At 45.2% G+C, this 26,909-nt stretch overlaps 1 protein-coding gene across 4 annotated transcripts in view; it reads right to left on the reverse strand.

The window, feature by feature from the left end:
- The window catches only part of LOC130106625 (retinoic acid receptor gamma-A-like), a 125,707-nt gene extending 99,087 nt beyond the window's left edge, over window positions 1-26,620 (reverse strand). The window contains exons 1-2 of one of the 4 annotated variants that reach the window (XM_056272806.1): window positions 26,485-26,620; window positions 25,515-25,918 (exon numbers count right to left, since the gene is read on the reverse strand). In XM_056272806.1, the coding sequence (XP_056128781.1) occupies window positions 25,515-25,683 (169 nt within the window). In that variant the 5' untranslated portion in view covers window positions 25,684-25,918; window positions 26,485-26,620. Of the gene's footprint in view, window positions 1-8,658; window positions 8,804-18,041; window positions 18,128-25,514; window positions 25,919-26,480 lie in introns of those variants that run through there. The other 3 variants (XM_056272807.1, XM_056272809.1, XM_056272808.1) reach the window with 3 other exon arrangements.
- Between the last annotated feature and the right edge of the window lie 289 nt (window positions 26,621-26,909).

Raw genomic sequence — 26,909 nt, forward strand, 5'->3', positions numbered from 1 at the left:
CAAAAGGTAACAGAGCAGAAGGTAACAGCAGAAAGTAATAGAGCAGACAGTAACAGAGCAGAAGTTAACAGAGCAAAAGGTAACACAGCAGATGGCAACAGAGCAGAAGGTAACAGAGCACAGGGTAGCAAAGCAAAAGGTAACAGAGCAGATGGTAACAGAGCAGACGGTAACAAAGCAAAAGGTAATAGAGCAGAAGGTAACATAGCAGAAGGTAACAGAGCAGAAGGTAACAGAGCAAAAGGTAACAGCAGAAAGTAATAGAGCAGACAGTAACAGAGCAGAAGCTAACAGAGTAGAAGCTAACAGAGCAAAAGGTAACAGAGCAGAAGTTAACAGCAGAAAGTAACAGAGCAGAAGGTAACCGAGCAGACGGTAACAAAGCAAAAGGTAACAGAGCAGAAGGTAACAGCAGAAAGTAATAGAGCAGACAGTAACAGAGCAGAAGCTAACAGAGCAAAAGGTAACAAGGCAGATGGTAACACATTAGACGGCAACAGAGCAGAAGGTAACAGAGCACACGGTAACAAAGCAAAAGGTAACAGAGCAGATGGTAACAGAGCAGACGGTAACAGAGCAGATGGTAACACAGCAGAAGGTAACACAGCAGACGATAACACAGCAGAAGGTAACAGAGCAGATGGTAAAAGAGCAGACAGTAACAGAGCAGACGGTAACACAGCAGATGGTAACAAAGCAGATGTAACAGAGCAGATGGCAACAGAACAGATGGTAACACAGCAGAATGTAACAGAGCAGACTAACAGAGCAGAAGCTAACAAAGCAGACGGTAACAGAGCAGATGGTAACACGGCAGAAGGTAACACAGCAGACGATAACAGAGCAGACGGTAACAGAGCAGATAGTAACACAGCAGAAGGTAACAGAGCAGACGATAACACAGCAGAAGGTAACAGCAGAAAGTAATAGAGCAGACGGTAACAGCACAAAGTAATAGAGCAGACAGTAACAGAGCAGAAGCTAACAGAGCAAAAGGTGACAGAGCAGATGGTAACACAGCAAAAGGCAACAGAGCAGAAAGTAACAGAGCAGAAGGTAACAGAGCACACGGTAACAGAGCAGATGGTAACAGAGGAACAGGTAACAGAGAAGACCGTAACAGAGCAGATGGTAACACAGCAGAAGGTAACACAGCAGAAGGTAACAGAGGAGACAGTAACAGAGCAGATGGTAACAGAGCAGACGGTAACAGAGCAGATGGTAACACAGCAGAAGGTAACACAGCAGACGATAACAGAGCAGAAGGTAACAGAGCAGATGGTAAAAGAGCAGACAGTAACAGAGCAGACGGTAACACAGCAGATGGTAACAAAGCAGATGTAACAGAGCAGACGGTAACAGAACAGATGGTAACACAGCAGAATGTAACAAAGCAGACTAACAGAGCAGAAGGTAACAAAGCAGACGGTAACAGAGCAGATGGTAACACGGCAGAAGGTAACACAGCAGACGATAACAGAGCAGACGGTAACAGAGCAGATAGTAACACAGCAGAAGGTAACAGAGCAGACGATAACACAGCAGAAGGTAACAGCAGAAAGTAATAGAGCAGACGGTAACAGCACAAAGTAATAGAGCAGACAGTAACAGAGCAGAAGCTAACAGAGCAAAAGGTGACAGAGCAGATGGTAACACAGCAGAAGGCAACAGAGCAGAAAGTAACAGAGCAGACTAACAGAGCAGAAGGTAACAAAGCAAAAGGTAACAGAGCAGAAGGTAACAGCAGAAAGTAATAGAGCAGACAGTAACAGAGCAGAAGCTAACAGAGCAACAGGTAACAGAGCAGAAGGTAACAGAGCAGACGGTAACAAAGCAAAAGGTAACAGAGCAGACGGAAACAGCAGAAAGTAATAGAGCAGACAGTAACAGAGCAGAAGCTAACAGAGCAAAAGGTAACACAGCAGATGGTAACACAGCAGATGGTAACACAGCAGATGGCAACAGAGCAGAAGGTAACAGAGCAGACGGTAACAAAGCAGAAGGTAACAGAGTAGAAGGTAACAGAGCAGAAGGTAACAGAGCAGATGGTAACAAAGCAAAAGGTAACAGAGCAGAAGGTAACAGAGCAGACGGTAACAAAGCAAAAGGTAACAGAGCAGACAGTAAAGGAGCAGAAGCTAACAGAGCAGAAGGTAACAGAGCAGATGGTAACAGAGCAGACGGTAACAGAGCAGACAGTAACAAAGCAAAAGGTAATAGAGCAGACGGTAACAGCAAAAAGTAATAGAGCAGACAGTAACAGAGCAGAAGCTAACAGAGCAAAAGGTAACACAGCAGATGGCAACAGAGCAGAAGGTAACAGAGCACAGGGTAACAAAACAAAAGGTAACAGAGTAGATGGTAACAGAGCAGACGGTAACAAAGCAAAAGGTAACAGAGCAGAAGGTAACATAGCAGAAGGTAACAGAGCAGAAGGTAACAGAGCAAAAGGTAACAGCAGAAAGTAATAGAGCAGACAGTAACAGAGCAGAAGCTAACAGAGTAGAAGCTAACAGAGCAAAAGGTAACAGAGCAGAAGTTAACAGCAGAAAGTAACAGAGCAGAAGGTAACAGAGCAGACGGTAACAAAGCAAAAGGTAACAGAGCAGAAGGTAACAGCAGAAAGTAATAGAGCAGACAGTAACAGAGCAGAAGCTAACAGAGCAAAAGGTAACACAGCAGATGGTAACACATTAGACGGCAACAGAGCAGAAGGTAACAGAGCACACGGTAACAAAGCAAAAGGTAACAGAGCAGATGGTAACAGAGCAGACGATAACACAGCAGAAGGTAACACAGCAGAAGGTAACACAGCAGAAGGTAACAGAGCAGAAGGTAACAGCAGAAAGTAATGGAGCAGACAGTAACAGAGCAGAAGCTAACAGAGCAAAAGGTAACACAGCAGATGGTAACACAGCAGACGCCAACAGAGCAGAAGGTAACAGAGCACACGGTAACAAAGCAAAAGGTAACAGAGCAGATGGTAACAGAGCAGATGGTAACAGAGCAGAAGGTAACAGAGCAGAAGGTAACAGAGCAAAAGGTAACAGAGCAGAAGGTAACAGAGCAGACGGTAACAGAGCAGACGGTAACAAAGCAAAAGGTAACAGAGCAGAAGGTAACAGCAGAAAGTAATAGAGCAGACGGTAACAGCACAAAGTAATAGAGCAGACACTAACAGAGCAAAAGGTAACAGAGCAGATGGTAACAGAGCAGACGGCAACAGAGCAGATGGTAACACAGCAGAAGGTAACACAGCAGACGATAACAGAGCAGACGGTAACAGAGCAGATCGTAACACAGCAGAAGGTAACAGAGCAGACGATAACACAGCAGAGGGTAACAGAGCAGAAGCTAACAGAGCAACAGGTAACAGAGCAGACGGTAACAGAGCAGACGGTAACAGAGCAGAAGGTAACAGAGCAGAAGGTAACAGAGGCGACAGTAACAGAGCAGACGGTAACACAGCAGAAGGTAACAGAGCAGACGATAACAGAGCAAAAGGTAACAGAGCAGATGGTAACAGAGCAGAAGGTAACAGAGCAGATGTTAACAGAGCAGAAGGCAACAGAGCAGAAAGTAACAGAGCACACGGTAACAAAGCAAAAGGTAACAGAGCAGACAGTAACAGAGCAGACGTAACAGAGCAGACATTAACAGAGCAGACGGTAACACAGCAGATGGTAACACAGCAGAAGGTAACAGAGCAAGACGGTAACAGAGCAGATGTTAACACAGCAGAATGTAACAGAGCAGACTAACAGAGCAGAAGGTAACAGAGCAGAAGGCAACAGAGCAGAAGGTAACAGAGCAGAAGGTAACAGCAGATAGTAATAGAGCAGAAGCTAACAGAGCAGATGGTAACACAACAGATGGCAACAGAGCAGAAGGTAACAGAGCAGACAGTAACAAAGCAAAAGTTAACACAGCAGAAGGTAACAGAGGAGACAATAACAGAGCAGATGGTAACACAGCAGAAGGTAACAGAGCAGATGGTAACAGAGCAGACGGTAACACAGCAGATGGTAACAGAGCAGAAGGCAACAGATCAGATGGTAAAAGAGCAGATGGCAACAGAACAGACGGTAACACAGCAGCAGGTAACAGAGCAGACGGTAACAGCACAAAGTAATAGAGCAGACAGTAACAGAGCAGAAGCTAACAGCAAAAGGTAACAGAGCAGATGGTAACACAGCAGATGGCAACAGAGCAGAAGGTAACAGAGCAGACGGTAACAAAGCAAAAGGTAACAGAGCAGATGGTAACATAGCAGACGATAACAGAGCAGACGGTAACAGAGGCGACGGTAACAGAGCAGATGGTAACACAGCAGAAGGTAACAGAGCAGACGGTAACAGCACAAAGTAATAGAGCAGACAGTAACAGAGCAGAAGCTAACAGCAAAAGGTAACAGAGCAGATGGTAACACAGCAGATGGCAACAGAGCAGAAGGTAACAGAGCAGACGGTAACAAAGCAAAAGGTAACAGAGCAGATGGTAACACAGCAGACGATAACAGAGCAGACGGTAACAGAGGCGACGGTAACAGAGCAGATGGTAACACAGCAGAAGGTAACAGAGCAAAAGGTAACAGAGCAGATGGTAACAGAGCAGACAGTAACAGAGCAGATGGTAACACAGCAGAAGGTAACACAGCAGAAGGTAACAGAGGAGACAGTAACAGAGCAGATGGTAACAGAGCAGACGGTAACAGAGCAGATGGTAACACAGCAGAAGGTAACACAGCAGACGATAACACAGCAGAAGGTAACAGAGCAGATGGTAAAAGAGCAGACAGTAACAGAGCAGACGGTAACACAGCAGATGGTAACAAAGCAGATGTAACAGAGCAGACGGTAACAGAACAGATGGTAACACAGCAGAATGTAACAGAGCAGACTAACAGAGCAGAAGGTAACAAAGCAGACGGTAACAGAGCAGATGGTAACACGGCAGAAGGTAACACAGCAGACGATAACAGAGCAGACGGTAACAGAGCAGATAGTAACACAGCAGAAGGTAACAGAGCAGACGATAACACAGCAGAAGGTAACAGCAGAAAGTAATAAAGCAGACGGTAACAGCACAAAGTAATAGAGCAGACAGTAACAGAGCAGAAGCTAACAGAGCAAAAGGTGACAGAGCAGATGGTAACACAGCAGAAGGCAACAGAGCAGAAAGTAACAGAGCAGACTAACAGAGCAGAAGGTAACAGAGCAGACGGTAACAGAGCAGATGATGACACAGCAGAAGGTAACACAGCAGACGATAACAGAGCAGACGGTAACAGAGCAGATAGTAACACAGCAGAAGGTAACAGAGCAGACGATAACACAGCAGAAGGTAACAGAGCGAAAGGTAACAGAGGAGACGGTAACAGAGCAGATGGTAACACAGCAGAAGGTAACAGAGCAGACGATAACAGAGCAGAAGGTAACAGAGCAAAACGTAACACAGCAGATGGTAACAGAGCAAAGGCAATAGAGCAGAAGGTAACAGAGCAGATGGCAACAGAGCAGATGGTAAAAGAGCAGACAGTAACACAGCAGAAGGCAACAGAGCAGAAGATAGAGCAGAAGGTAGAGCAGATGGTAACAGAGCAGACAGTAACAGAGCAGAAGATAGGGCATAAGGTAACAGAGCAGAAGATAATAGAGCAGAAGATAGAGCAGAAGGTAACAGAGCAGAAGATAACAGAGCAGACGGTAACAGAGCAGAACATAACAAAGCAGAAGCTAACAGAGCAGAACCTAACAAAGCAGAAGCTAACAGAGCAGACGGTAACAGAGCAGAAGTTAACAGAGCAGAAGGTAACAGACCAAGGAGACTTTGGCTTGTCCCTGTTCCCTGTCTTACTTTCATACCCGCTGACACAAACAAAGGAAGGCAGGGAACTGCTTCACATAAAAACACAGGAAAAGATGACCACCAGTACCACCACCAACCATACATCCACAGCATTGGGAGTGGATGTGAAGAGCCTCTGTGTATAATGGTGCATATTCATGACTGTAAGACAACTAACGCCTTCTATTCAGGTGATTTACTGCAGAGACAGCAGGGAATCATGGTCAGATGTGAACTTGCATTGTGATATTTAATGGGGGGGAAAAGGTCAGCGCAGACTGATCAGGTGTTATTGTTGGGTTGACCAAAGCTAATCATGCGTAACTGTTGATGACAGAAACATGTCGTGCAGTGGGAAGACAGGAGGCGAAGACTGAGCAGTCGTTAGGAATGTGATTATGACACCTGATGGCCCTGCACAGTGTCAACAGATATGATGCAACAATCTTTAGTCCATCTGGATATCATGCAACACAGCACCAGAAGTGCTGTTACTTAAGTAAAGACCAACATGACATGACATGTCTCATAACTTCCTTGGTTTGATTAAAGTTTACAATTCAGATATAAGATTTATGGAAGGGGGTGCATCCTGCAGACTGCTATCTGCTTCTTTAATAGCTCAGATCAGAAAATAAGAATCAGTACTTTAAGGAAGCTGTGTAAAACAAGCAACTAGATTTACATAAGTGCATTGTTTGCCGGTCAGATCTCATGTTTATGAAGGATTGCATGTCTCCGTGCCGTCCTCATACATCTGAAAGGATGGCCACACAAGTAAAAGTAGTGTAAATGGTGGGAGAGTCGGCGGCCTCTTTGCATGTCATTGTTACCCATGTTAGCAGGTATCTCAGAACAGAGAGAGCCAAAACTCAGCCTGCTCCAATTTGAAACACTGACTGCTCTTTTCCTAGAAGCTGAACCATCAGTCCATCCATTATCCAAACCGCTTATCCTACTCTCAGGGTCGCAGGGAAGCTGGAGCCTAACGCAGCAGTCATTGGGCGGCAGGCAGGGAGACACCCTGGACAGGCCGCCAGGCCATCACAGGGCAAAAGAATTTAACAAAGTTGTTATAAACGTGAGAGGTCTGTGTATGTGTCCTCTACCTCCAGGTAGAGGACACATACACAGACCCTCCATATAAACCACAATCACAATCAACTTTATTGGCCAAGCGGAATTTGACTCTGGTTCACAGCAGCTTCCAGCACTTGCATATACCAGTCACTAAAAAAAAAAGAAGAAAATAAAACAAACAAAAAACCCTGTTGGTCACTTACAGACTCTCCATGTCAGTATTTGTTTCCATGGGACTTTTTGTAGTTTGTTTAAAACTTTCAGCAACAAGAGAGTAACCTTCTGTCTGAGAAGGACGCATATGAGGAGCACTGTGCACCATGGAACCTGCAGAGCTGAGTAGCTCCGAGGCCTGTAGAACATGATTTATATGCTGGTGCTTGGCCGGTCTTGGTTGGTTACTGTAAAGGCTACTTCACAAGCTGAAACAGGCTCAGCTTTGGTTTTTCTCAATCCGACTGCTCGTCCATCATCATTAGGAAGCAATGTGGGGTGGACTCTGCTTACAACCTTGCTATCTAAATAATTGTTGAAAATTTAAACTTTACTCTGTTGCCAAGGAAAACTCAAAATCATCTATTCATCTCAAGTATCGTGGAGATTTATTTTGAGAAACAAAATTAAACACTTAATTACAGGGCACATCTGAATAGACTCCAATCTAATACAATATGATATTATATAGTATAACAACATTATAATATCATATAATTTTATTATAATATTATGAAAGCATTTTATTATACGTCCTATTTCATGACCTGGTTTCAACAATCAATCTCAGTGTGCAACAAGTTCAAATTAATTTGACTCGATCAAAGTAAAAACCTGGAGTCAAGGGGAATCTGATGAAAAGACTCTAGCAGCTCCAAACTTCAGTGGATAGATCGCTGAAAGGCCTTTCTAACAAATACTCCTATAAGTCGACTTGTTGTATGGAATTGTCTGTTTCTCATGTTCTTATGTTGTGTAGGTATATCTCCCATCCTACTTTATTATAACAGTACCTGCCCATGGCGTGCACTAGGTTTTCAGGGCAACGTCAAAAACATGACATGCACTAATTAGAAAGGAACGGTGGACTTTCCTCAGCTAGCTTTTTCTGTCTAAAGAATGAGGACGGAAATACTCCCAAATTAAATGAATAAAAAACACATGAGGTAGAAGTGGATGTGTCTGCAAAGAGCAGGGCAGTGCATGGCTGGAAGGTGCAGCAGAGCGGTTCATAGGAACATGAGAGGCACATGTGGGCACAGCAGGCGGAGGAGGACTACATGCACACTTGTAAATCTGTTGGTCAGTACATCCTAGTTTGAAGCATACTGGCTGTAAAACAATTCACAATGCAACACACACGCCTATCGACCAAGCATGTTGTTTCAGAAGGGTCCATTTGCCCCGTCAATCTGTCAATACGGTTTTTTGACTCCAGCTGTTGGATTCTGGAGGCATTGTAATGCTGGGGCTCATATTGTTTGAAAGGCCTGTCACTCTTGTGAAGTCATACTAAAGAAAACAAACGCAATGAATAAAAATATGCCCCCACTACACACACACACACACACACAAAGCCAACACTAAGCACATACACAAACAAACCAGAGGGTGAGAATGGGTACATAGAATTGAATGGAATCTGACTCTTCCTGTGGAGAGAGCTCTATAATAACACACACACACACACACACACACACACACACACACACACTTTAGGTAAAGTGGGTGACTTACATTGAGTGCAGCCAGTCCCGGCCCAGGCAAAGGGGTCCAGGCCAGAGAAATAAGGGGTCGCCTTGCCCAGCATGAAAGAGCTTTGGCTAGACACATCGAAGAGGGGCCGGGGGGCTTGCCCCAACGCCTCCATACAGTCAAACATGCTTCTCTCAAATCAAATCGACGCAACAAGAGTCCACAACTAACATTCCTCGGCTAAAGTCAGCCACTACACAACAAACTGGGACAAATTCAGTCAGAGAAAGACCAGATAGTTCAGACAAAGCATTTTCCAGTCCTACTCTGACTCAGTCAGGAAGAGCTTGGTCCGAGTGCTGGCTGTCTGTCTGTCTGTCACTGCACTTCTCTTGCTCTCTCTTTATTTCTCTGTGATGGACAGGGCACAGCTCTTCTCCTTCTATCTCGATCCTTTATTTCTTCAAGCAGAAGCTCTCCTCTCTCTCTCTCTCCCTGTGATCACTGCTTTGCTGTGAGGGATCTAAACTTCCCTCCTGGCAGCTCCCCAGGCCTCTCATACACACAGCCAGTGACACTGGAGACACATAACATGCATGCTGTGTCAGTGGAGAGGTGAGAGGCGGGGCTTATGGGCGGGGGGCGGGGTTTGGGGGCGGGGTATAGAGCCCAGAAGGCGGGTACATCCCAGTGGATTCAATTGGTTCAAGTCTTGGTTCCCTTTCCGTCTTCTGAGCTCAGCTTCAGAGCTTATTGCCTCCTCATAGTTCATATTTCTGCAAATGAAAACAAACACTGGACCATCTCCCTCCCTCTTCTCTCCGTCTTTTCTTTTTCCTCTGCATTGCTGTCTTTTTATGCCTCCGCTGTAAGAAAATGCAGCTGCTCTCTCCCAAAGGTACAGTTGCAGTTTGGCCCTTTCACCTTGTGAATAATAAAGACTTTTAATAAAGCGCTAACAGAGGGGCCTAGAGGGCCTGCTGGGAATGAGAATGAGAGAGGTGAGGGATCCACTGCTGAGAGAGAGGTGAGGGATCAGCTACTGAGAGAGAGGTGAGGGATCTGCTGCTGAGAGAGAGGTAAGGGATCAGCTACTGAGAGAGAGGTGAGGGATCTGCTGCTGAGAGAGAGGTGAGGGATCCGCTGCTGAGAGAGAGGTGAGGGATCCGCTGCTGAGAGAGAGGTAAGGGATCAGCTACTGAGAGAGAGGTGAGGGATCTGCTGCTGAGAGAGAGGTGAGGGGTCAGCTACTGAGAGAGAGGTGAGGGATCCGCTGCTGAGAGAGAGGTGAGGGATCTGCTGCTGAGAGAGAGGTGAGGGATCCGCTGCTGAGAGAGAGGTGAGGGATCCACTGCTGAGAAAGAGGTGAGGGACCCACTGCTGAGAGAGAGGTGAGGGATCAGCTGCTGAGAGAGAGGCGGGGGTCCGCTGCTGAGAGAGAGGTGAGGGATCAGCGCGTTGCTGCAGGAGCTGCCGGGCTCTCGTTAAAAATGGCTGGTCTTCACTGGGATCTTTATAACTTGAAGTGCCGCTCAGGGCTCTTCAGTGGTTATACAGGAGATGGAGCACACAGACACAGACACACAAAACAAATACTCATTACTGCAATCCACGCACTCTCAAACAGACTAGTTTGAACACTGCCTCTTACGCATTTTCAAATTAATCTTACAAACTCTCTGCCTGCTTCTGTCTGTCAGTATGTCAGTCGTTCTCCACTCCCATGTCTCTCTGGTGCTCAACTTTATTGTGCTATCTGTCTTTTTCAACTTCTTTGCCTGCCGAGTGTATCAGAGCTGTGAGGCTTTTTGACTCACTTCAGTCACTTCACCTCTAGTAGAGTCGGTAAGACGCCGGCCGAGAGGTTACAGGATCCCTCAGTCACGCCAAAACCACGACGCCCCTGCAGACCAGCAGCACTGCCCCGACGCTCATGTTCTGTACTGTCACCCACCCTTCCCCTCTGCCTCTTCCTCCTGCACTCACACAGATGAACTCTGAAGCAAACCCCCACTGGGGCTTTGAACCCCCCCCACACACACACAAACCAACTTCACAACTTCTCTTGCCCCTTTGCTTCACGTTCACCTCCTTTGCATTCCCTACTGTTTACGCTCCCTCCAAATCTTCTCATTTCTGAGACATTTTTTCAAGTTTTAGTTTCCCCTATTCCCCTTTCTGTGCTGTTGTTACAACACAACGGACCCTCTCCCCCAGCTTTCTCCTGCACACACACACACACACACAAACACACATGCAATACATTTGGAACACTTTCAACTTTATTTTAAATGTGTGTGTGCCCTTTGAGACATCCCTCAGCGTCAACATGTCTACCTGTCTTTCACCACGTGCAAAGACACACAGCTGCCCATGCTGACAGCAACACACACACACACACACACACACACACACACACACACACACACACACACACACACACACACACACACACACACACACACTGCTCCACAGTCAGTCCATCACACACACCACAATGACACAATGCAGAGAGCAGAGCTGCACAATCTCAGCCTGCTGTGTTCTTTCCACACCTTGAGGCAATTACCCTCCATCCCCCCATCCGTCCACCCACCCACCCACCCCGCCCTGAACTCAAGAGTATCTCGGTGGCCTGGCCACTGCCTCTGCCTCTTTGAAGAAGCATAGACTTAAGAGGAGAAACACTGGGCTGAAGAGATCGCCTCATTTCTCTCTCTAAAACGTTTCAGTTTAGGGCCAGTTTCATCTCTCTCTCTCTAAAACTCTTCAGTTTAAGGCCAGTTTCATTTCTCTCTCTCTAAAACTCTTCAGTTTAGGGCCAGCTTAATTTCTCTCTCTTAAACTTCAATTTAGGGCCAGTTTCAAACTCTCAGCTTTTCCTGGGAACTGTCTCTATACAGCTCCCTGTCTCCCACTTCCTGTCTCTCTCCTGCTTCCTCTCTCTCTCTCTCTTTCTTTCTCACACACACACATATGCTCGCTCGCTCGCTCACTGTTAAGGCGAGCGAGTCACATTACAGCCACTCATAAGGCATTTCAAAATCAGGTTCTTCAACTATTTATGCTATCACGGAGTCTGACAGACACACAGTGAGCAGAACAATGGCTCCCTCTCTGCCTCTGTGATGGTGGCTCCTCCAGCCAGGCCTCAGATATCTCTACAAGTCTCCTCACTGAGCCGGCCTCACAATCATGGTCACAAGTGTGGGGTGGGGAACACTGCACCGCTGTTTGGTGATATTTGTGGGGTTAGGAATGTGCAACTTTAAGAGGAGTGTGTGTGTGTGTGTGTGTGTGTGTGTGTGTGTGTGTGTGTGTGTGTGTGTGTGCGCGTGTGTGCATGCATACATATAATATAGATGCTTATGTGTATCCATATGCTTAAACAGAATGTCTGTGATGACAGCCATAAAGAAAAACATACAAGCCTGCTCTGTGCCTTTTGGTTCAAGTTACAACTCTCTCTCACACACACACACACACACACACACACACTAAAGTGAAGACATTACACAGAACCAAAAATGTCTTGATTAAAAAAAATCTACATACAAATACAAAAATATCATTAAATTAAGAACTAATTGTTTTAATCTTTTCACCTGACAATACCGTAATAAACACCTGACAATACTGTAATAAACACTGACAATACTGTAATGAACACCTGACAATACTGTAATAAACACCTTACAATACTGTAACAAACAGACAATACTGTAATAAACACCTGACAATACTGTAATAAACACCTGACCATACTATAATAAAAACCAGACAATACCATAATAAACACCTGACCATACTGTAATAAACACTGACAATACTGTAATAAACACCTGACCATATTGTAATAAACACCTGACAATACTGTAATAAACACTGACAATACTGTAATGAACACCTGACAATACTGTAATAAACACCTTACAATACTGTAACAAACAGACAATACTGTAATAAACACCTGACAATACTGTAATAAACACCTGACCATACGATAATAAAAACCAGACAATACCATAATAAACACCTGACCATACTGTAATAAACACTGACAATACTGTAATGAACACCTGATAATACTGTAATAAACACCTTACAATACTGTAACAAACAGACAATACTGTAATAAACACCTGACAATACTGTAATAAACACCTGACCATACTATAATAAAAACCGGACAATACCATAATAAACACTAACAATGCTGTAATAAACACCTGACCATACTGTAATAAACACCTGACCATACTGTAATAAACACTGACAATACTGTAATAAACACCTGACCATACTGTAATAAACACTGACAATACCATAATAAACACCTTACCTGACAATACTGTAATAAACACTGACAATACTGTAAAAAACACCTGACCATACTGTAATAAACACTGACAATACCATAATAAACACCTTACCTGACAATACTGTAATAAACACCTGACATTGCTGTATTAAACACCTGACCATACTGTAATAACGAGTTCACACAGAAATGATGAGTTCAAGTTCAGGTACTTTATTTGTCACATGCACAGAAATACAGAGTAAAACATGCAGTGAAATGAAAGGGGGTACTCAGTCTGTTACTGTGTGAAAAAAGACATAGGCCTAGTATATAGAGATAAAAAGACAAAAGATCAGTGCATTCTTAAGTCAAAATAAACAAATAAAAAATAAAAACCTAGCTGTCTCAAGTATGTGAAAGGTCGTATATGTTGAGAGTTCTTATGGCCTGTGGATAAAAACTTCTCTTTAGTCTCTCTGTTTTGGCCCTAAGACTACCGAGGCATCTACCAGACCCCAATAGCCTGAACAGTCTGTTGTTAGGGTGAGAAGTGTCGCTCATGATCTTCTTGGCTCTCATCCTCAATCTTCTGGTGTAAGTGTCCTGCAGGATGGGGAGGGATGTTCTGGTGGTGGAACGCACCACTCTCTACGGGTCAACTCGGTCACGGGCAGAACAGTTTCCATACCAGGCGGTGATGCAACCTGTTAGGACGCTCTCCACAGCAGAGGAATAGAATGTCTTCAGGATGGAGGGTGAGACCTTGAATTTCCTCAGCCTTCGGAGGAAGTAGAGCCTCTGTCTGGACTTCTTTAGAGTGTGCTGGGTGTGAAGAGTCCAGGTGAGGTCCTCAGTGATGTGTACACCGAGGTATTTAAAGCTGGAGACCCTCTCCACAGGTTCCCCGTTGATCTTTAGTGGGTTGTATCCTTTCCCCTGCTGTCTCTTGAAGTCCACCACTATTTCTTTGGTCTTGCTGACGTTCAGGGTCAGGTTGTTGGACTGGTAGCACTGTGCTAGGCCATCTACTTGGTTCAGATAGGCCTGTTCGTTGTTGTTAGAAATCAGGCCTATTACCACTGTGTCGCCTGCAAATTTGATGATGGAGGTGGAACTGTCCGTGGCTTTGCAGTAATGTGTGTAGATGTTGTACAGCAGAGTGCTCAGCACACAACCCTGAGGAGCACCTGTGTTGAGGATCAATGTTCCGGAGGTTAGGCCACCCACCCTAACTACCTGGGGCCAGTCAGTGAGAAAGTTGTACACCCAGTTGCACAACGGGATGTTGATTCCTAGTGACCTGATCTTGGTGACCAGATTGAGGGGACTATAGTATTAAATGCTGAACTGTAGTCAATGAACAGCATACGTACGTAGTTCCCTCTCCCCCCATCCAGGTGGGTTAAGGAAGTGTGCAAGAGGTTGGAGATGGCATCGTCTCTGCACCTATTGTTTTTATAGGTAAACTGGAGGAGGTCATATAAGCTGGGCAGGGATGAGCAGATGAAATTTTTCACGAACCTTTCAAAGCACTTCATCACTACTGACGCCAGGGCCACTGGTCGGTAGTCATTCAGGCATGATGGACTGTTGTTCTTTGGCACAGGGACGATAATGGACCGCTTGAAGCATGAGGGGATGACGGCTTGGGCCAGGGATGTGTTAAAGATGTATGTAAACACTGGAGCTAGCTGGTTAGTGCAGGATTTTAAGACCCAGCCAGGGATCTCGTCAGGCCCTGCAGCTTTCTTGCCATTTACCCCCCTAAGGACCCTCCTCACATCACTCTAAGTGACGGGAATGGGGGTTCCCCGCTGTCTGCTGTGGCCATTTGGCTGTTGTTGGTGCCGTTAGCCTCGTAGCGTGTGTAAAACACGTTCAGTTTGTCAGCTAGGAAGGGATCCACACTCATAGCCGAGTAAGGCTTGTTTTTAAAATCCGTAATGATCCGTAGTCCATTCCACACGCAAGCGGAGTCACCTTCATTAAAGTCGGCTTCCACTTTGTCCTTATAGCGCCACTTAGCCTCTTTGACTGTCTTCCGCAGGTTGTAAGACACTGCTTTATAATCAGTCAAGTCACCAGAAATCAGCCCTGCATTGTAGGCGGTGGTGCGAGCTGTTAACGCCAATCAAACTGCTCTATCGACCCACGATTTCTGGTTCGGAAAGAGCTTATTCTTGACAGTCGGAATTTTTTAGCATTTGTTAGCATAGAGATGCAACTCACTGCTACTTCCGTAAACTCACTGACGTTAACCGAGGTTGTGTGGAACATCTCCCAATCAGCACTCAAGAGCGACCTGCAACATGACTTCCGATTGGTCAGCCCAGCGCTTCATCTCTTTTGTCACCAGGGGTTCCCTTAGGATTATTTGTTTATATTTTGGTAGGAGGAGGATAGCGGCATGGTCTGACTTGCCGGACGCTGGCAGGGAGATGGCTTTAAAGCTCTCCCTAAACTGCGTGTAGCAGTGATCCAGTGCATTTCTTCTTCTCGTGAGGAAGTGAATATGTTGTTTAGATTCTGGAATGCCCCGGGTAAGATTTGCTTTGTTAAAGTCGCCGACCATTATGAAAGCAGCCCCCGGATACCGTTGTTGTTGTTTGTTTATCACCTCCTGCAGCTCGGATATGGCAATGTCAGTGTTGCCTTGTGATGGAATATAGACCGCTGTGATGATTACTAATGTAAACTCGCAGGGCAGGTAGAATGAACGGCACATGATGGTTAGATGCTCCAGGTGGGGAGAGCAGGACCGAGAGAGAACTGTAACGTTTCTTGGGTCACACCACTTGTTGTTTGTCATGAAGCAGACTCCTCCACCTTTGGATTTGCCGGACTCCTGTGTTCTATCCATACGGACAGTGTAGAAGTGTTCAGCCGGTGTAACTGCATGGTCCGGTACAGTGGGGGTCAACCAGGATTTGGTGAAACACAAGATGTTACAGTCTCTAATGTCCCGTTGGAATTGTATCCTCGCTCTGATGTCATCCAGCTTATTCTCTAATGATTGAACATTTGCGAGTAGGATGCTCGGCAAGGGTGGGCGGTTTGTGTGGCTCCTCAGCCTGTTTCTGACCCCAGCTCCTTTCCCTCAATGTTTTTTGGGCCTTCTCCTTGATCCCAGTGTAATCTTTCAAAAGTAAACAATCTACATTACTCTGGCTGACACTTCAGAGAATCTCCGCTGGTAACCCTGTTGCAGTCCCAGGAAACTGATTTCTAATCTTTAAAAGCGTATTGCGATCATATGTGATCATATAAAAGATAAAAGTTAAAAAAAAGAAGTAAAACATAAGATAAGACATAAAATAAGACACAGTCGAGACGGAGCAACCCTGGTTGCATCTGGTCTCACCCGCGCAACCCGGAAGTCATGAGAAACTAGATTTACTCTTACATGTTTGCCAGCATATGTGCTGTTTAGTATGTTGACCACACAGATTAGCATTCGAATGTATACATGTGTATTAGGATGTATACATGTACATTAGAATGTATGCATGTGTATTAGAATGTATATATGTGTATTAGAATGTATACATGTCCATATGTACATTAGGAATTAATGTGTGTATTAGAATGTATACATGTACATTAGACTGTATATATGTGTATTAGGATATATACATGTACATTAGAATTAATGTGTGTATTAGAATGTATACATGTACATTAGAATGTATATAGTATGTGTATTAGGATGTATACATGTACATTAGAATGTATACATGTATATTGGGATGTATATGTAACAGTGCCTGCCGGGTTCAAGGTACGGGCTGGTTTGGCTTCATCTCATCACACAACAACAGTTTTTCCTCTAAAATGACACCAGGACACTCAGGTGGCACAAAGGACCAAAATGCTTGCAGCAGTAACATTTTAGAGTATGACTCAAATAAAACACAATACATTTCTTCAGATACACAAATAACACCTGGTGGACACGGGAAGCTTGTAACAATGTATTTCTGTTACTGAAAGGTGTCTAGTATAAGAAACAAAGTTATAACTTTTTGTAATTTTTAGTTTTTCATGATTCTTAACACTACTATTTTCATATTGCTTCCCCAAAGTCTTCCCTTGCATTTAGAAAGGTCGATGAGGGGTGTCCAGGTGGCTTGGTGGTCTATTCCGTTGCCTATGAACACGGGGATTGCGGTTCGAATACCCGTGTTACCTCCGACTTGGTCGAGCGTCCCTACAGACACAATTGGCTGTGTCTGTGGGTGGGAAGCCGGATGTGAGTATGTGTCCTGGTCGCTGCACTAGTGCCTCCTCTGGTCGGTCGGGGCGCCTGTTCGGGGGGGACTGGGGGGAACAGCGTGATCCTCCAACACACTACGTCCTCCTGGTGAAACTCCTCGCTGTCAGGTGAAAAAAAGCGGCTGGTGACTCCACATGTATGGGAGGAGGCATGTGGTAGTCTGCAGCCCTCCCCGGATCAGCAGAGGGGGTGGAGCAGCGACCGGGACGGCTCGGAAGAGTGGGGTAATTGGCCAAATACAATTGGGGAGAAAAAAGGTGGGAAATTTAATTAAAAAAAAGGGTTGATGAGTCCCCCCTCACAAACAAGCTACAAATATAATTTGTTATACAAACATTGCATCTTTCACATCTTTCTTTCGTTTTCCCTGTCTCTTGGACAAACACACACATGCACATGCACACGCACACACGCACACACACACACACACACACACACACACACAGGGTTGGAAGACTCAGAGATAAAAAGATAGCTGTAGCTCATTGAACAGTTAAACTCACAGCAAATCCTGATATGAGCAGTTCCACACACACACACACACACACACACACACACACACACTGCCTGCCTGATAGAGTGCTCCGCAGTTATTTCTACCAGATATGCGAGACTGACTGCACAAACTGATCTAGAAACACCATATGTGCATATATCCTGTATGTATGTGTGTGTGTGTGTGTGTGTGTGTGTGTGTGTGTGGGTGGGTGTGCGTGCGTGCATGTGTGTCGTATATTTGTTTTATTTCTTTACCCTGTCAGAATGTGTTTCGTGCCTCGGCCAGCAGCTTAGGAAATGACTACATAGTTGGCCAGCCTAACTATAACTAACTTTAACAATTTCACTTACGGCTACAGTTTCAGCATCTGCGTCAAGAGCGGGCCGAAGGGATCCAGTCCCGGCCAATCACATCGTTCGGCCCCCTCACTTTGACCCTAAAGAAAAAAAATTTCGCCATCACTTTAAATAAATTCTATTAGTTTTGATGATTAAATGTTATTCGGTGGAATGACAAAACTGTTATTTCGGAGTCTTGCGCAAAAGACTGATAGCGTGATGTCAACACATGGCTAATCCCCTGCTGCCAGGGTTTGTTTGGAAGTATTCTCGCTGCCACACTGAACTTGTGGAAAATGCGTTTTGGATGAGCCGGCTGGCGCACGGCTGCGTGTGGGACACAGCCAGCGGGACGGGGCCAACTGCAGGCCAGGGGACACCTCCAAGGCTTAAGTGTGCTGGCGGCTGCACTGCAGTCTCAAGGTATGCCTACACGTGCTGATGTGCGTGTGTATGTGTATGTGTATGTGTATGTGTGTGTGTGTGTGCGTGCGTGCTCTACAGCACCAGTTGTAAAGCTTTATTTTCATCTTGTGGTGTTGCGTTGTAGAGCATTCTCATAAAAAGTAAATTCTAATTAGGGCTCTCTTTTGTAGGCTACTGTAACCGAGCATATTTCCGCCCGCTGCGGGATTCGATCTGGGGTTGTACTGCACCATGAGGCGACATCGCTAACCGCTCGACTAAAGGGGGCCGACCCCCTGGCGATCAGCCAATGAGTCTTTTGCTAGATTACAGTAGTATTCCCGCGCTCCATAGAGACTGATGAGGATCTGCATGCTTTCGGATCCCACCGCTGCCGCTATTGTAACCGAGCATATTTCCGCCCGCTGCGGGATTCGACCTAGGGTTGTACTGCACCACAAGGCAACATCGCTAACCACTCGACTAAAGGGGGCCAACCCCCTGTGGATTTTCATGGCCATGATCATGCCCAACTGAAGCAACCGAAAAGTGTTTCTACGCCTCTCGTTGAACTGAACTGCAGCGGGGAACTTTAATCACATGATGCTTCTCACTGTCATGGTGGGTTAAAGAGCCACATTTTGTGTTGTCACACAATTTGCAATGCAGCGAATGAAAAAGGGTGGAGGGGCCATATCCTAACGACAAGTGTAATGAAAAGTGTCTCATATCATAATGAAAAGTGCTCAACAGCGCAAGCATTTTACTTGCATTTGTGACTAAAAATAGATGTGTGCGAAATGTAAAAGGTATTTAGGTGGAGTCTGGGTAGCGTAGCGGTCTATTCTGTTGCCTACCAACACAGGGATTGCCGGTTCAAATCCCCGTGTTACCTCCGGCTTGCGGGGGCATCCCTACAGACACAATTGACTGTGTCTGTGGGTGGGAAGCCGGATGTAGGTATGTGTCCTGGCCGCTGCACTAGTGCCTCCTCTGGTCAGTCGGGGTGTCTAATCAGGGGGGAGGGGGAAGTGGGGGGAATAGCGTGATCCTCCCATGCGGTCCCCCTGGTGAAACTCCTCACTGTCTTGTGACAAGAAGCGGCTGGAGACTCCACATGTATGGGAAGAGGCATGTGGTAGTCTACAGCCCTCCCCGGATCGGCAGAGGGGGTGGAGCAGCAACCGGGACAGCTTGGAAATGGGGTAACTGACCAAGTCCAACTGGGGCGATAGGGAGAAAAAAAATCTAAAAGGAAAAAAAACAAGTATTTAAGAGCACATGTGCAAATAAACATTGAGCCCAAACAGCCTCTATTTTTTCTTATTTTTTTTTTTTAATCAGAAAGGTTGTTAACGCCACAACAATGATAGCGGTACCTGCGCTGAACCAATGTTGTCCATTGAAAAAGGTCACGTGATCCTCTCGTCAGTGCAAAGCTATACCACTTTCTCCACAAAAAATTAAAGTCAAGAGTGAACACGCAGTGAGCGAGATAGACTGCTAATGTTAGCTAGGCTATTATTTCAAAGGAAGGAGTGCAAGAGAAACTGACGTTTCGACTGAAAAAGTCGACGCTGAGGAGGACATGGAGGAGGAAGGGGAAGTAACATTACCGGAAGTCCAGGTGGCGACACCAGTTCGTCCTCCATCGCCGGGAGGAAGCACTTTTGTTCCCATGGCTCATTTTAGAGGATAACCTACTAGAAGTACTGCAAAGTGCAGAAGCAAGCGTTCATGCTGTTTATACAGTTTAAAGCAATTTAAATAAATAATTGCATAATTATTAAATAAATACAGTTTGAAGCAGAAATAATTCTAAACCTAGTGTATGTTTTGTATTCAAATAAATCCTTTTGCTCGTAAATGCCCCCTCGTATCCCTTTATTAAGGAAAAACACATTACTTGATAAATTTTGCTTGCGCCCCTTAAGTTCTTTGTGTGCTCCTTGGGGAAAAAAGTAAGTGTCAAGCCCTGGAGGGGTTACATCGCCTGTGTCTGCTATGCCCGTGGCTAACCAGAGAAGATGTTTGGGGACTTTAGCTTGGTGAGAGGGGATTAAATGGAAGTCTCAGAACCAGTGGGAGTGGAAGGTGAGACGACTGAGGAAGGAGGAGCAGGGAACTGACCACTGATGCCAACTGCTTGATACACAATGTAAGTGTGGGAGCAAACTTTCCACAAACCCAGATTTAAAGATTTAGTCAGACAAATAATGCAAAAGTACCTAAACCCAGGAGGAACGCACCAGTCACTGTAGGTCCCCTGTTTGGCATCCTCTCATTTACTGATGCTCGTTTCAGCGTTTTCTTTTCATTCTCTACTGGCTGGGTCTGCATTTGTCAGTGGTCCAGTGGCCTGTCTACTGAAATGCTTGAGCCGACTACTTTACATAAAGGGACAGGGAAAAGGCAGCACTAAGGCTTTGTTCAAACCGCCTGCCCAAATCCTTGAAAGAGTGGCCACTGGCCACAAATTGTCCTAGCATAACACGTCAGGCCAGGACTCCACAGTCTACACCATCTGCAGGCCAGTGGCCACTCTTTCAAGGATGACGATGTGCACATCCTTGATAGGGAGGAACGCTGGTTCAGACGGGAGTCAGAGGCCATCTATGTGAAGACCATCTCTGGACCAAGGGGGGGGGGGGCTACAAGTACATCTGTCACCATCTTACAATGCTGTGATTGCAAACATTCCCAAATCCTCTGTGAATAGTACACATGGCCATTGAAACCCTGGTTAATGGTCCCACCTATTTAAATATGAAACTAGTCGTTGTTTTCGGTCGTTATGCCACTGTGTTGTTTATAAAGGTGGGGATATCTGCAGTCAGTTGAGACTGAAGAGGTCACTTAGGGTACAGACACTCCAAACCCACTAGCAGCAACTAAGGCCGACTGTTGCATCGCCTCATGTCGCCTGCCGTCTGGGCCAAAAAGTAACTCTTGAACACACTGCAAAGACTAAAGCCGACGGCTAACTAGCAAGTATGTTCTGCACTGATTCGCTAAGCTGAACAGCCAGAGTGATCTCTCTTACCGACGGGCTCTGCCGATGCAACGTACTGAATCGGCTGAAAAGCTGCCGACAGGGGTCCAACTATTGCCGACGGTGTGGGACACACCGCAAAAACTAGGGTCACAGACGCTCACCGACAGTCCAACATTGGCTGACGGCCGACCGTCGGCCTGGTGTGTCAGGGCCCTAAGATGAGTGATGAAACGTTTCTCCCAGAGCAACTGATACACCTTTCTTTGATCACGTCTACGTCATTACCACAGCAACCCATGCAGATAACGGCTGGTGGCATCTGGACACACAAATCCGATCTGATCACTTGCAAATAACGGTGCAGACAGTCTGTCTTAAAGATCTGATTTGAGAAACAAATTTGATTTGCCTGCAGTCTGAACAAGGCCTTAGAGCCCAATGAGATCCAAACCAGTAGAACATGCTGAATTGCTTGGATTTAGAAAAAAAAATCACTGTATTTGACCTTTAGGTGCATGTGTTTGTTTCTTAATAGACATCGCTCCTTTGTTGAGAGTGAATAGTGATTGGTGCATTATGGCTGTCTTTCTATTGTTATAGTTCATTGTGTCAGTCTCTCTTTTCTCTCTGCTATCTCCATAGCTACAACCCCTTTCTCACATGCACCTTAACCCGTAAATCTTCCATCAATTTTCCATGTCAGGGTCATGTGCGAGCATGAGCCAGAGTCACTGTTCAACATATGAACTAATTTGCCAGCTCCAGACCTGGTAACACTTCTGGAAATGTTCCAGAATGATGGTCGTATGTAGTAGCCGTAAGATTGCCAGTTTAAATACACAGAAGATTATGGTAATCTAACGTAAGATGCTTTTACAGGAGTTAGCATACTAATCACAAGGAATGAATGTGCAGCTTACGCTGGAGATTTGTTTTTAAGGCAGCACAAGTAAGACAGTATTTTAAAAATGTCTGGAAAATGAACCAACCTAGAAATAAGAGAGGTACTTTCAGTCCATGCCGAGCAGAAGATGAATTCAACAGACAGCTGTGTGATTCAGACGGAGAGGTTGTAGTTATGATCAATTAAAAGGCATTATCATGCAGGAGCAGGGTGGAATGAGACAGATGGCACTGTCCACACAAAAACCACCTGCGGTGTCAGAAAAGTGATTCTGGCCCATGCATTTGTGAAAGGAGCTTATCTATCTATGGCTACCCGTCTGTCTCACTCTTGCTTTCTCCACTGTTGGTATTTCATTTACATTCTAAGGCATTTTGGAAATTACCTAACACTCTTTATTAACGTACAGACAAAGCATTTGAACAATAAGCTGAAATTCCTGGCATTACAAGCGCTCTATAGGGAGAGAGGTGCATTGGTTGGGCTCATGGGCTGATGATCATGCAAAGTGAACTTTTCTGTGCCTCTAGAATGAAAACCAAGAAGTAACAAGGTGGAGCAGAAATGGAAGAAACAGTGGCTTCCAAAACCATATGTGCTAAGAAGATGGCTTTACAATAAGAATGGTAAAAAAGGATCACTGGATCAAATCCCCCGTGTTACCTCCGGCTTGGTCAGGTGTCCCTACAGACACAATTGGCTGTGTCTGCGGTTGGGAAGCCGGATGTGGGAATGTATACTGGTCGCTGCACTAGCACCTCCTCTGCTTGGTTGGGGTGCCTGTTCGGGGGGAGGGGGAACTGGGGGGAATAGCGTGATCTTCCCACACGCTACGTCCCCCTAGTGAAACTCCTCACTGTCAGGTGAAAAGAAGTGGCTGGTGACTCCACATGTATCAGAGGAGGCATGTGGTAGTCTGCAGCCCTCCCCGGATCAGCAGAGGGGGTGGAGCAGTGACCAGAATGGCTCTAAAGAGTCGAAAGAGTGGGGTAATTGGACATGTAAAATTGGGGAGAAAAAAAAGGGGGGGGTGTAAATAATAACATTTTTAAAAAAAACCACAAAAAAAATAATGGTAGAAACGTTTTTTTTTTTTTAATTCAAATAACAACATATTGGAGCCCGGACAGGAAAGTCATGGGAGAAGGGGGAGGAGATACACAGGGAGAGCGGGTTGTGAGGATTGCTCAAAGGGATGAGACCAAAATTCACAAGGGAGGATAGGCAGCGACTCGCCATTCCAAATTTACTGTCCTTTGAAAATCTATTTTTAGAATACACAACAGTCACAGTCTGCAGCACAAATTCCCCCTGCTGAATTTGTTTTATTTCACCCCCTCATCTTCCTCGCTCCCTGGCTCGCCCACAGCCACAGCACGGAACAACAGCACCCCCTGTGACTCCCAATGGAAACGGCTGTTCACATGCCTCTCCATATTAAGGACAATAACATGTTTCAATTCTTCTTTTTCTCCTTATCCCTCTTTCAAACACCCTTTTAACAAATAATAGTTTGGTTCAGTTTCTTGGAGAGTTGTGTATTATAAATCAGGGTCTTGTATCTTTGCTGATTTTCCAAAGCAAAGCAAGAACAGCTCTCTCCCAACTGCTTGGTTCACCACATGGAAAAACCCTGCTTTCCTGGAAGGCTTCAAATGCTTTTTTTTTTTAAACAGTGAACTCCTTCTCTCCTCTTCTTTTCTCTTCTCTTTGCTAGCTGGAGTGGGCCAGTGATCAGTTTATACAGAGATATACTGAAGACTTCCTTCTTTGTCCTTCTTCACATCTTTCCTTGCCTCTGGTTTGTCTTATAAAACCATCTCAGTGTAAAGTTTACCTCATACTGCTATGGTTTCAGATGTACAGGGGAAAGAACGCATGTCCATGACTAACAACAGCATGTGGAAGTAAATCTTTATGTACTCGGTAGGGGTGGGACTATACTGGACCGAATTCCAAATCATTCGGTACGGTCTTCATGGTTCGAGACGCTCCCCGTTTCGCGGGATCGTGTGTTATTAACAACGGGGATTTCACTCCTACGTAAAACAACCATGGGCAGTCAAAATGACCGCCGGTATTTAAACTCCATATTCTGTCAAGATAATACCCAGTTGAGATATTAATGCATTGCATGTGTCAGTATGTCTGTTAGGAAATGGCTGACACCAAAACTAACATTTTAACAAGTTTAATACTGCAGCGAATTCAGGGGGCAGCCAGGATCTGCTGCAGCCGGGACGCGAAGCCAGGTCTCCCGCACCACGGGCCACTACATTAATAAGTCGACTAAAGGGTCCAACCCCTTAGCCAACGGGCTAGCAAGTCTACACATCCGTGATCATTACAATACTATTTTTCAAACAATTTAAAATGGTCGCTGTCCAACGTCTGTAAATATTGCAGCGCCTCGGTGGTAGCATGGTGTGTCTGTAACCACACATGTTGGAAATAATACCTGAAAAACAAAAAACATATTGCTAATCTAACAAACGTAGCAAGGCCTATAAAACGTGAAATGTAAAAAAAGAACTGAACGCTGCCAAGGAAATGACGCAAACAACACACGTCATAAGTAGTGACATGACGCACACAATGATGAGCAAATTACGCGCGGTCATTTTGACCGCTCATGGTCATTTCAGATAGATCTTATAACTTTTTTTTTGCGATTGATCTAAAACTAATTTTAATGCATATATATGAAATTTTAGGCGCATTCAGGGAGCGGCAGGTCTCTATCTCCTTTTTTTTTCCTTCTTCACACAGTTATTAAACTTTGAAAATCCAAAACAGTCAAAATGACCACCATGGCCATTCTAGTAGTTTTTAAAGTTTCAAGTTTTAAAGTAAAGCAATTGTGTTACACTACAAGAAAAGATGACACAAAATGTTGTTAGCTCTTTTGCAGTTGCATTACGTTTGAATACGTGCCTTGATAATGCCAAAACGTTGGGCCTCATTCTTAAAATAAATGAAAATAGAGAACGGCAAAGGTGTTTTGTCTCTCGTTTACCAAGGCGTCTACTGTATCATACTGAATCCAGATCGTGAGCCCTGAATCCTGAGACGCATCGAACTGTGAGATTTGTGAATCGTCCCACCCCTAGTATGTACTACCAGGAAGGATGTCCATGCTGAATGATTTATTGCCTAAAGGGATGTCAAAATTACTACTCACACAATGCAGCCATCTCTTTTGGAAGATCCGCTCCAAAGCGACCAAAGAGGCTGCCGTTGGCCAGCAGGTCAAAGGGGGAGCGGCTCCGCATGGAGTTGAAGGCGAAGGGGTAGACAGCAGGTGGGAACCCAGTCATGTGACCCACTTGCCGCTCCCTGTTGGTTGCCATGATGTCAATGGCTCTTGATGAACCAGGAAACTGAAAGACACCAGCTCAAGTTCTACTCGTCTGAGCTGCCAATTCCTCGTCCTGCGTCTCAGTGTCTGTGTCAGCGGCTTCCACGAGCTCCAGAAGGTCTGGTCCCATTCAGTCCCTCGCCTCTGCAGGGCCAGGAGAGAGGATGCTGAAGATGGAGACCAGGCAGTAAATGACCAGGCCCAGGAAAGACAGACGTGTATTCACCCTATGTGGGAAAGGAAGGACGAGAGGGAGTAAAGCGTTTGTTATTAGCACATGGTTATTATTCACATCCCCCACAGAACACAGCCACTTCCAAACTCAGACCAGAATCAACATTACAAGGGCTTTTTTTGTTGTTGAACTTTTCCTCATCCAACTTGAGGGTCTAAACATAAAGAGTCCGTCTTCCATTGTCTGTATGTTTTTCAAGCCCTCTCAGACTGTGATGTGATTCGATTTAACAGGAGATGATTACATAGGATGGAAAAATAAATTATTCTATTGCCTTAACGGTCAAAATGCCCAACATTTTGTACATAAAAGCAGAAAGATAGCAGAGAAACTGGCAAAAGTAGACCAAATGCAAGAGCATTCAACAGCAACTCAACAAAATAGTTCATCACAAAGAAACTTTGACTGTCTTCCACACAGTGCAATTATTTCAAGCGATGCCATATGATTTCAATTAGCAGAACTGTATTATAAAAGCTCTCCCTGTTCCCTCGGTCAGCCCCATTCTGTAGCCAGCCTGCTCCAGAACTTTTTAACAACAAACAGAAACGTACTTACTAATCTTTGCGGCGCCCCATACCATAAACTTTTTATCTGCTGCCTCTGGAACTGAGGGACCGGGGAGAAGATTTCCATTGATCAAAGCGTTTCAGCTAATCCGTCTTCCTACAATCCTGCAGTCTGCAGCCTGTCACATTAAACTAAATTAGGAAGAAAAAGATTCTTCCCTTTTCTCGATATGTCTCATCCCTCACAACAACTTCATAAGTGGGTGGAGTCTAACTCGTTGGTGGGGCCATGGTAAAATACAGTATGATGCCTGCCTCAGCCTAAAATTCATGACCAAGGGTAGGTGAGAGGGACACAGAAGGAGAGAAATGTCACAGACGGCGTGAAGGACAGGTATTAATAGAGTGGAATGCAAACTGAGAGGAACTCACAGTGTAGTCTTTACAAGTGGGAGACGTGTCCCTTTGGAATAA

Source organism: Lampris incognitus, chromosome 2 (genome assembly GCF_029633865.1).
Source record: "Lampris incognitus isolate fLamInc1 chromosome 2, fLamInc1.hap2, whole genome shotgun sequence".
In the NCBI taxonomy this organism is placed as follows: domain Eukaryota; kingdom Metazoa; phylum Chordata; class Actinopteri; order Lampriformes; family Lampridae; genus Lampris; species Lampris incognitus.